Source organism: Nelumbo nucifera, chromosome 1, assembly GCF_055504915.1.
Source record: "Nelumbo nucifera cultivar China Antique chromosome 1, China Antique-T2T, whole genome shotgun sequence".
Taxonomy (NCBI): Eukaryota; Viridiplantae; Streptophyta; class Magnoliopsida; order Proteales; family Nelumbonaceae; genus Nelumbo; species Nelumbo nucifera.
Window position 1 is genome coordinate 142071021 of NC_142649.1, and position 11036 is coordinate 142082056.

Sequence of the window (11036 nt, forward strand, 5' to 3'; positions counted from 1 at the left end):
CACACACAAGACATTTCATGTATATGAATACATATTTTATTCACATTATAAAAGAGTTTTCTATCTTTTATGGTTTTTCATATGATCTATGAAAAACATTTCAACCAAACAATCCTTGGTCTTTCAAGATCTACCTGCAAAAGCTCATGTCTTTTAACTATCAGATCGTGCAACAAATCTTCTAAAAAAGACTTGACAAATGGGTACTTAGTTTTTTAGTTGGGTCATTTATTAAAGCCTATCCCATAGTTTGCATTTTACTAAAACACCTCTATAGTTTGCAATCAATTTACTTAATTGACCTTCCATTAGATGAAAGTGGAAAATGATAATTTTGACCCTAACATCTATTCAAATAAATTTAATCAAAAGAAGATAAAAATGAAAATGTCATTTATGCCCCTGGTAAGACATGAGGAACCACTCTATTTGCCTATTTGGTCAAATTTGTTTTCTATAAAAAAAGTGTTAGGGGTACTTTTGGAATAAACAACAACAAGCCCATGACCTTGAACATTTTCCGTTTAGTTTAGGTGATCATGTTACTATTTTTAGATAGCAAAACAAATAATTCTTAACCAAACATCATTTAAGTAAATAGGCTGCAAACTATAGGGGGTGTTTTAATAAAATGAAAACTATAAGATAGGTTTAAGTAAATCTATAAAACTATTGGGGGTGTTCTAATAAATGACTCTTTTTATTTTGAGAAAGCAAACTACAAAAAGAAACACTATCCTCTACCGACAGTTGACAACTAATGGATCATAGAGAGAGAGAGAGGAAAGAGAAGTGGAAATTGAAATAAGGTGGAAGATAAGGGAGATCAAAGAGCAATGCTGGAGTTTGGTTAAGAGCAGGGAATTCGCATCAGCGCCCCACAGCCCATCCCAGCCATGTATTGGGAACATATCCTGAGGGGAAGTGGGGGAGAGAGAGAAATGAACGGGCATGGGAGTGGAGAGAGAAATGGGCGGTAAGTTTGTAATGAACGAAATCCTTTTTTTTTTGTTTGTGTTTTTTTTTTTTTTTCTTTTTTGCGGGTGGTATTTGTCTTGTTGCATCTCGTGGCTTTGCCCTGTGTTCTGGTAAATTTGTACTTGACCTAGAAACAGAAAAGAAGAAAAACAATTCTGAATATGATATAGCAAATGTGAATGTGAACGTTCATCTAGATGCAGCGTTTGACATGGTTACAACATTGATGAATCCAACTTTAGCAGTGGATGAGCAGGATTGATCTGATTTAATATTAAAATGCCCAACTGCAAATGCTGGCTGCTTGGGCTGAGGAAGAGCTATGGATTCACTACGCAGCATGACAACAACATTTGACATTGTGGGTCTATCTGCTGCTGCTTCCTGAACACACAACAACCCAATATGGATGCATCTCAACCCTTGATTTGTTGGGCTTGAATTAATAATGGAAGGATCTAAGAAATCCAAGCCTTTGCCTTCAGACCATAATCGCCATGCCTGCAATTTTATTTAGATTGTCATATATACCTTATATAGAACAAATTAAATTAAATTGTGATAAGGATCAATGACCAGAGAAAGCATACATGTGTGAGGAGGCTCAGAGAAAACTCAACTAGTTGGAGTCCATTGTTCCTCTTACCACTTAAAATCTCTAGCAGCAGAACCCCAAAGCTAAAAACATCTGACTTCACTGAAAATAACCCTGCCATAGCATACTCTGGAGCCATGTACCCACTATACCAAATCACATTAAACTCAATCAACACTACGCTCATGCAGGAAGAAGAGCAAGAAGAAGAAAAGAAGACATAGTAAGCGTAATCTTACAATGTCCCCACTACTTTACTGGTTTTGGCTTGACTTTCATTACCAGCCAAGATCCTAGCCATTCCAAAGTCAGATATTCTAGCATTCATTTCCTCATCCAATAAAACATTGCTAGCCTTTAAGTCCCTATGAATGATTTTGAGTCGAGAATCCTCATGAAGATATAAAAGGTCTCTTGCAATTCCATTAATAATACTGAGGCGCCTACTCCAATCTAACTGAACTTGTCTTTGTGGATCTGACTAGGAACAGAATCTGTGCTATCAGATGTTCTAATGAAAATTTTGTATTTACATGCTCAGAAATGCACACAGACTTAAAAGAGGTAGTTCATGCAGTTGTGGACTTGTAGAGATCAAATCATCAAACTACAAGTAGTGAAGTCAAGGTTACTAACCAAAGAGAAAGACATCAAGGCTGCTATTTGGCATGAATTCATAGATCAGCATCTTTTCTTCTCTCTCAATGCAACAACCCAAGAGCCTTACCAGATTTTTGTGTTGAAGTCTCGCAATTAAGGTAACCTCATTCTTGAATTCTTCAGAACCTTGCACTGAGCTTGTTGAAAGCCTTTTTACAGCTATTTTCTTGCCATTTGGCAATTCACCCTAATAATATAGCATCCGAACCATTAATAAAATTAGTGTCCGTTTGATTTGCAAATTGGAATTAGAACCAAAATCCTCCAAATTCGGAATCTGAGTGGTCTATTCTCATAGTCTGTTTGATTCAGACAGGAATGGGAATTGCAATCAGCAAGAATAGGATTTCATTCCCAAGGGAGGGACAGAGAATAGCCATTTCCTCAAATGGGGGAATGTCATTCCAGCAGGAATGAAGTTCTGCTGTCCTTAGATTAATAATGATTTAAACCAAGTAACTTTATTTCTTTGGGACAGTAGAATTGTAGTAGTAGACTCCAAAGATGGTCTATAGATCATATAGTAAAAAGAATCCAATGACGCTGATAACTCTTGAGAACGATCAATTAAAGTTAATGTTGGATCTTGATAGACAGTTGTAATTTATTTTGAATCTATTATTGTTCAAAGCTGTGGTTGAAGGTTGGCAATTTTAGCTCCAATTCTTGCAAAATTGATGGAGATTAGATTCTAATTTATTTTGGATCTTGACAACCTGTTTCAAAGGTTGTCAAATTGTTGAAACAGAGATATGACGCACATGAATTAGAAAAACGAAAAGGTGGATTAATTTGGAGACATATTTTCGAATTTATTATCATGAATAAGCATAACTAAAATTTGAAAATTAAAACTATACATACCCTCTGACGTCAAAGAAGGAGACTGTGTTCCACCTGAATCTTGATTAAAAGGGAAAAGTTCAATTCTCCATAAACAACTAACCCTCAGAATCATCGCTCCTCGACTAAAATAGCAGCATCTTTCATAGTGTTTAATGTCAGCCTTTAAGCATCCGTAACATTCATCCTTTGATAAATCTCTGGTGCATTGCATGAGACCATAAACCGTATCCGCCAGAAAACCTTGCTTCTTCACCGCAAACATGGTATTAGTAGGACCAAAAGCTGTCTGGAATGAAAGGTTACCCATGAAATCTTCCATTAAAGGAAGAAATCGATCCAGATCTGTAATATTCACCGGAGATTGATAGTTTACGGTTCCCAGCTCCTCAGTTGAAGAGAAGAATCTGTGGTCGGAGTAGCGCAGAAAGCACAACACAGACCATACAGTTGCACCTCTCCAGTTAGGACAAAGTTGTTTGACGTCGTGAATAATTGCTTCCAAACAATCCTGACAATCTTCAGGGGTGGTATCACCTCTGCAAAGAACAAGTCCATATACTTGGTCTGGATATTCGCCCACAGAGGTGTTGTAGAAACCGGTGTTAATTGCGTTAGAAGAAAGAGAAGGAAGAAGAATGTCAAGATTGGTTTCAAAGTGGCTATTAGGAGTGTAACTGCTTGTGTTTGAACAGGCATTGTAGAGGAGTTGGGCATAACAAGGGTTTATATTCATCACCAGCAAGGAAGAAATCAAGAGAAGTAAATAGCAAGGCCACATTTCATTTACACAAGTTTGGGAGGATAATTCAAGCTGTAGACAAGTTAAAAATAAAAGACGGCATATACTCCCCATATTTTCAAACCTAAATCTTCAGCCGATAGACTTGACAAATTTTTAATTAGGTCATTGTCAACATCATCTTCTCCTTGTTTCAAAGGAAAGTACTTTCTTTTTTGGTAAAATGGGAATTTTATTAATGATAATATGAGAAATTATGGAGGATACATCATCCCATAATCAGAGGAGTGAACATCTAGAAACCATATGTTATGTTTTTTACCTTCAACTTTTTTGTTGAGACCAATTCCTAGCTGGTCCAACCCACAACCCCCTTATATAGTGAAGAACCAAGGGAAATTTTCATTGAGGTCTGTGGTGGTTGTGATATGGACCCCATTCGTATCAGTTTGTAGAATCAACATGTTATATTATGTTCTTAAGGGTTTTTTTCATGCCTATAAATACTATTTTGTATTTTGCCCCCCAATTAAGCTTGCTTGAGAAGTAGGTGAGAGCTTAGGAGACTTTCAGGTTGGGAGTGTATTGGAACAAGTTTTCCGTGAGGCCTTATAAGAGTGAGACTTCTTGAATGTTTAGGAAGTTATTCATCTTTGTATCTCTAACATTTGTTGATAATAGTGGATTATCTGCTCTGTTATCACCAGTGGACATAGGCTAAAAGAGCCGAACCACATAAATCATGTGTATTTTGTGGTGTGATCTGATTTACTTCCTTTCTTTATTTCATTCTAAGTATTTTCTCTTGAGGATCTCTAGGTTGTTATTAACAGGGGCGGAGCCAAGAAATTTTTATAAGGGGGCCAAAACCTGAAGTGGATTGGTTGGGTGTGGGAAGAGGAAGAAAATTTAGGATATATTTGGTTCGCAGGAATAGAAACCCAGAACCGAAATCAATTCAGTGTAATTGGAATCGAATTCCCCCTCTGGACGGAATGGCATTTCCCTATTCCCATTCCATGCGATTAAAACATGAAAAATGAAAATGACAAAAAAAACCTTCAAACCCCTGATTCCAAGCCCAACCTTCTTTCTCATCTCTCGTCACTCCTTCCTTCAAACCCTTCAACAGTTTGGCGGCCAATCTCTAAGATCCAACCTGAACTACTCCGGCCAAGTAATTAATCAAGGATCTCTCTCTTTTTCTCGAAAATGAAAAAGTAAAAACCCTATTATAGGTGGGCGTTGCTTTCATTTCTGTGTCTTGAGTCAAGCTTGGAATTGAGCTGTCATGGCGACGACGGCAGGAGGGTACGAAGGAGGAGCAGGTGGAAAATTTCGGAAGAAGCCGTTTTGGAGAGTCGCATCAACGCCTAATGATAGGCTAGCGATCGTTGTCTGGAACCGCATAGACGCGAGGAGAAGAGGATGGCTATTGAAGCTTGTCAATCCAGCTTCCAGGATTATCACGATAAGTGTGCAATTTTTCTTTTCATCTGTGTTCCGCAAGGGTCTTCCTGCTCTACCGCCCGTTTCTGGTTCAATTCGTCCCGCATTTATTTGATCACTTGTTTGTTCTCCTTTGTTTCTGATGTTTTTGCATGATTCAGTGGTTTCATACTTATCGTTTGGGAGTGTTTAGAGGTGTAAATCGGGCTATGCCGCCCATGGCCCGGTCTAATACAACACAACACGATGGCACGTGGGTCGTGTTAGGCCCGGCACGATGGTATGTGCCATTTTGGGCCAGGAGTTTTAGGTCCGCGGGTCAGGTCGTGCCACTCGCGGCCTGCGTGCCAGCATGGCCTAGCTCGCAGCTCAACCTAGGCCAAGGCTTGGCCCACAGATCAGCTCGGCCCGTGGCATAGCATGGCATGGCACGGGCTTGGGCCGTTGGCCGTGCCGGGCCAATCCCCCAAGTTATCCCAGGGGAGGGCGGCACGACTCACAGACTGCCACGGCACGGCTTGCACTTTGCATGGGCTGCCCCCAGGCAGTGTCGTGCCGGCCTAGGCCAACCCGTTTTACACCTATAGGAGTGTTTGGATTGGATTAATTGGATCCAATCTGATCCATTTAATTAAATGGATTGGTTTTGTTTTGTTTTGTACTAGGTTTGGATTTGGATTATAAATAGACACAAGTTGGATTGGATTGGACCAAACCCAATTTAATTGATAGCCCTATCTATCTCTTTACATATTAATTGGATTGTATTGGACTTGGAATTTTTATAGAATTTTTACTTCTTTATATGTTTTTTATTAGGGTAAAAATTGGAAATCATAATTGATTCTGATTCCAGCCTCTTCATGAACCCAGCAGCATCAATTGGAATCCGATTCTGATTCCTGTCTTAACCAAACAAATAGGGAGAATAAACCATTCCGATTCCGATTCCAAAAAATTCCCATTCCGATTCTGATCACGAACCAAACGGACCCTTACAAAAAATACCATATTACTTGGAGGTTTTGGCGTGACACATACAAACAGCTTGGCTCCACATATAAAGTAGAGAGAGCAGATGTATCTTATCCAATAACACAAATTAAATTACCTGTATGATCTCGAACAATGTATTCAATGGCAGCTTCAAATGTAATTGGGTTAGAAGCAACTTCACAATTGCACTAAAGTGGGGCGACCAGGAGTTAAGCACTTATTAGAATAAGGGTAAATTATTTAAATATACCCATCAGTAAGGCATGTACCTCAACTTCAACAGCTTCAGCCTCTCTAATGGGTCCACTATAAGCTAAACTTGAGTGCTTAATGAAGTGAGAATTCTGCCACCTATACTTGCCTAACCTCTGTGGTTAAGTCTACTTAAGCAATTGCCATCAAACTGGAGAATGAAGTCTATAGGGGGTCTAGGGATCACAAGAACTATGTGAACTCTTTCAAAACTTGAAGAACTAAAAACCAGCCCCAAATTTCTTTCTAGGTCTCCCATTTAAATGCCTATGAACATACTAGAAACCTTCATCCAGGAGTTAATCCAAAAAATCACCCTTCCTTTTAACTCATCCAGGGAGGAGTATTTATCTTCAAAGATTCTTTTGTTGTGTTCCTCTCTAATGCACCAACAAACTGCATGGATGATCGCCTTTCATAGAGAGCACCTCTTTTACTTGAGGTACACGCAAGCCATTGTAAAAGGTCACACACTAAGTTAGGAGGGGTCAAGTGAAAACTGCCTTTGTAGAAGGTGTCCTAAAAGAATTGCCAAAGGCTTTTGGATACTTCACAATTTATCAAAAGGTGGCCATAAGACTCCCCATCTTTCATGCACATAACACAGATATGAGGAGAAACATAAATGTATCACTTTCTTTTTCTTAAAATCATATCACAAGTATTAATACTACCACAACAAGCCTCCCAAACAAAGAAGCAAATTCTAGGGGGGATAGCAGAAAGCCAAATCTTTCTATGTGGGTAAGGGGAGTTAGTTGTCCTAGAAGTCAACACACCTTAGAAGGATTTGGTGAAAAACAAACCATCCAGTGAAGGCCCCCAAATTCTTTTGTCTTGTAACAAAGGGGAGGGGAAGACAATTGAAAGAGAGGATAACAAGGAGGAGATATCTTGAGTTTCAAAATCTATCAAAGCTCTCTAGAAGTTAAAATTAAAAGAGAGACCATTGTCTCCCTTAGAAATAACAGAAGAGACAAAAACATGTTTGTCATGGGTAAGACTAAAAAGGAGAGGGTAAGAAAAATAGAGGGGTTGCTAACCCAACCACAGATAAGTCTAGAACTTAATATGAGAACCATTGCCCAATCTAAAATGTAAGAAAGGGGAGAACAGATCAAAGAGGGAAGAAATACCTTTCTAAGAGTTGTGAAGAGAGGATCGAGAAGAGACCTTATTGGAGTCCCATCCATTCCTGCTCCTTCCATACTTGTTTCTGATTATAGTAGCCCAGAGAGAAGATTGTTCAAAAGGGAATCACCACAACCACTTCCCCAAGAGGGCATAATTTCTTTCCAAGATGTGGCCTAACCCCAATCCCCTTTCCTGCTTTGATTTGTAGACCTTTTCCCACTTCACTAAATTATCTCTGTTCTTGCCTCCCCCATCCCACAGAAAGTCCCTTTGCATTTTTTTTAATCTAATTTTTCAACCGAGTAGGGATTTTGAAGACAAATATAAAGTAGTCAAGTTTGAGAGGGTAGCCTTAATGAGAGTAAGTCTACCCCCTTTTGAGAGATAGTTTCTTTTCCAAGAATCTAATATTCTTTCACACTTTTCAGTATTGTAGGATCTTGGATTTCCTCCCAACGGCAAACCCAAATAATTTAATGGTCAGCTCTCTACTCTATAAGCTAGGATTTCTCTTAGCTCCTCCAACAAATCTGAATTAATAATAATCCTTGATATGCTACCCTTGGGCAGATTGCATTTTAACTCTATGACTGCCTCAAAACACTTCAAAATTCTTCTCAAGGTTTTAAGATCATACTTGTTTGCTTGTAGGAAGATTATAGTATCATTTGCATAAAGTAGATGAGTTAAGTCTAAATTCTCTCTACCTACTTTGAAGCCTAGAATTAGATTAAGTCTAACAGCCTTAACCAAAAAGGCATCTAGGATATCAACAATCATGGTGAAAAGAAGAGGAGAAAGGGGACAACCTTGTCTAATTGATAAGGACTGAGAACCAAGTTGATTTTTACAACCTTGCATCCAAGTAATCCATCTTTCACTAAACCCTTTCCATTTTAAAATATTCCACAAGTAGCTCTAATCCACTCTATCATATGCCTTGTCAATGTCAAATTTACATACCACTCCTCCTATACCACTTTTTTTCCTTTCTTCTACTACTTCGTTAGCTACCAAAATCTGTCAACTATTTGTTTGCCCCCAATGAAAGCACTCGGGAAGTAGCCACCACTTTACCCACTACGTATTTTAGGTGGTTAGTAAGAACTTTGGCCACAATTTTATAAAGACTTCCTAAGAGACTGATAGGTCTGAAATCTTTCACTTCTAAGGCCCCCTGTTTCTTAGGAATTAGTTTGAAGAATGTTGCATTATTTATTCTATTTATCTTATACCCGAATTGAAGAAATCCTCAAAGACCTCTAGCAAATCAGATTTCATTGTATCCCAACATTCATAATAGAAAACCAATGAGAAGCCATCAAGCCTTGGGGCTTTATCCTTACTCAAGGAGAAAATTGCATCTTTAATCTCTTCTTTTGTGAATCTCCTTTCTAACCAAAACTTCTTCTCTATAGGAATAAGATGACCAGTCCAAACTCTTAAAAAAGGTTTCCTAACTCTCTCAAAAGAGTAGAGAGTCTTAAAAAATCTTGTTATCTCTTCCCTAATTTGTAGAGGGTCATTAGTCTCTCGACCATTTATCAACAGCTTAGAAATGGAGTTAGCTCTTCTCCTACTATTTGCAATTTTGGGAAAGAATCTTGTACTATTGAAGGGATAATATTTTTCTATCACATATTAGCAATTTTTGGCACAGATAGATAAGTGATTTACCCAGGTCTTAAGAGGGTATTACAGAGATCTATCTCTTTTCCATGGGACCCACCAACTTACCCACCCCCACTTCCAGAAAATGAACAAGGCCTTAAATATATATGTGGATTCCAAAACTACTTAAATATATCACACCAAGTGGCCCTATTTGATACAAATAGGACCTCTCTTGGCAGTTCAGATCTACATAGCCCATTAAAAACACTAAGGGTCCGTTTGGTTCATAGTCAGAATTAGAACAGTAATCAGAATTGAAATCCTTTAGAATCAAAATGGTCTATTCGCATAGTCCGTTTGGTTCAGATAGGAATGGAAATGGGAATTGGAATCAGCAGGAATGGGATTTCATTCTCAAGGGAGGGTTAGTGAATGGCTATTCCCTCAAATGGGGGAATGTCATTCCAGCAGGAATGGGAATGGGATTCCTGTGAACCAAATGGGGCCTAAAGCTGCACATTAAAATGTTCCAAATGTGTGATTCTGGTGTCATATGGATAGGTGTGGATAGGGATCTTATAGGTAGGAGATGAAATGCCTCCCAGAGTGAAACTTTCACGGTTGTTTGTCTGTGATATCAATCATAGCTTACATTACATATTATCACAATCCTAGATTTGCCCCATTCAGGTTGAAAATACCATTCTAACAAGCAAAAATGTTTGCCATGTGGTCAATCATCTACTTTGCATTGGAATCTTTATTTTCAGTATTAGTGTTGCAACTTACCAACCCAAAAACCCTCTTTCCCATTCATCACCAATGGAGATCACCACTTTCCTTACATCCATTTCCAATGCCACCTTCAAATATGACGAGACTGTTGTTAATAGGAGTGCAAGTCAAGCTGGGTTAGGCCAACCCTATCCCAACCAAGTTGTTGACCCCTCCACCCAAACCCTAACCCAATCGGGTCGGATTGGGTTCAGGTAAGGATTGGGTTGGGTTTGGGTTAGTCTCGTGTTGGCCCAACTTCACTTTTTCCTTTTGGCATTGTACTTATTTTCTAGATTCCAAGGGTTTATGTTAATTCAAAATTAGTATTATTATGTGTAAAAGAATATGATTATCTTGATTTAGAAAATAATTGATTTTAAACTTAAGGATTTTGGCATACAATATGCATACATATATATAGATATATAAGTATGTATATATCTAAATACACAAATGTAGATATACACATTTATGGATGCATGGTTGTATGTACATACATTCATGAATAGTGAATACACCTATACACAAGTACTTACATGCATATATACATATATACATATTTGTATAATATTTTATACATGTAAATATATAAATATTGGGTTAGTCAAGGCTTCAAGGGATATCAAGAGCACCCTTTATTTCTCTATTACTTAAATACTAGTGGAGGGGCCCTGCTTTGCAGGGCTGGAATGGAACTGTCAACCCGTTGACTCGTTGACTCGGTTCCTAGTCAAAAATTGTTCAATCAGTCGGTCATCGGCCCCGTTGACCCGTTCAATGGTTTTTTGTTGTTTTTTATTTTTTTAATTGGGAACCAAACAGGCGACCGGTTCTGTTTTATCCTAATCTCAGTCCCTCGCCAAAAATCGTTAAATCGATCAATGACCCATTGACTCAGGCGGTCGAACCATTGACCCGTTCAATGGTTTTTGGTCATTTTTTTTATTTTTTTTTAATTTTTGTTGTCAGAACGGGCCATCTGTTTGATCTGAACAG

At 38.3% G+C, this 11036-nt stretch overlaps 2 protein-coding genes across 3 annotated transcripts; both read right to left on the reverse strand.

The window, feature by feature from the left end:
- Positions 1 to 968: 968 nt before the first annotated feature.
- Positions 969 to 2402, reverse strand: LOC148803926 (cysteine-rich receptor-like protein kinase 15). Of its 2 annotated transcripts, none has more exons than XM_088894518.1 (4): positions 2210 to 2402; positions 1813 to 2050; positions 1569 to 1719; positions 969 to 1479 (listed from the first exon to the last, which is right to left on the reverse strand). In XM_088894518.1, exons 1-4 carry the CDS (start codon positions 2259 to 2261, stop codon positions 1168 to 1170), a joined length of 753 nt encoding a protein of 250 aa, XP_088750644.1. In that variant the 5' UTR covers positions 2262 to 2402; the 3' UTR covers positions 969 to 1167. The 2 variants fall into 2 exon arrangements, with proteins under 2 accessions (XP_088750644.1, XP_088750645.1); XM_088894519.1 differs by having other exon boundaries at positions 1813 to 2054; positions 2210 to 2346.
- Positions 2403 to 2929: 527 nt separating this feature from the next.
- On the reverse strand, positions 2930 to 3812 carry LOC148803927 (cysteine-rich repeat secretory protein 38-like). The gene is made up of 2 exons (XM_088898499.1): positions 3098 to 3812; positions 2930 to 2949 (listed from the first exon to the last, which is right to left on the reverse strand). The coding sequence occupies exons 1-2, from the start codon at positions 3810 to 3812 to the stop codon at positions 2930 to 2932; spliced, it is 735 nt and encodes a 244-aa protein (XP_088754625.1).
- Between the last annotated feature and the right edge of the window lie 7224 nt (positions 3813 to 11036).

What these genes read in the sequence shown, in the direction of transcription:
- LOC148803927 (XM_088898499.1), bottom strand. Translation starts at nt 3,812, where the DNA reads ATGAATATAAACCCTTGTTATGCCCAACTCCTCTACAATGCCTGTTCA. An exon ending in TCCTTCTTTGACGTCAGAGG is followed by an intron (nt 2,950 to 3,097) that starts GTATGTATAGTT and finishes CCTTTGAAACAG; the next exon opens with GTTGTCAAGATCCAAAATAA.
- LOC148803926 (XM_088894518.1), bottom strand. Translation starts at nt 2,261, where the DNA reads ATGCTGATCTATGAATTCATGCCAAATAGCAGCCTTGATGTCTTTCTC. An exon ending in AGTAAAGTAGTGGGGACATT is followed by an intron (nt 1,720 to 1,812) that starts GTAAGATTACGC and finishes GATTTGGTATAG; the next exon opens with TGGGTACATGGCTCCAGAGT. An exon ending in CTCTGAGCCTCCTCACACAT is followed by an intron (nt 1,480 to 1,568) that starts GTATGCTTTCTC and finishes ATAAAATTGCAG; the next exon opens with GCATGGCGATTATGGTCTGA.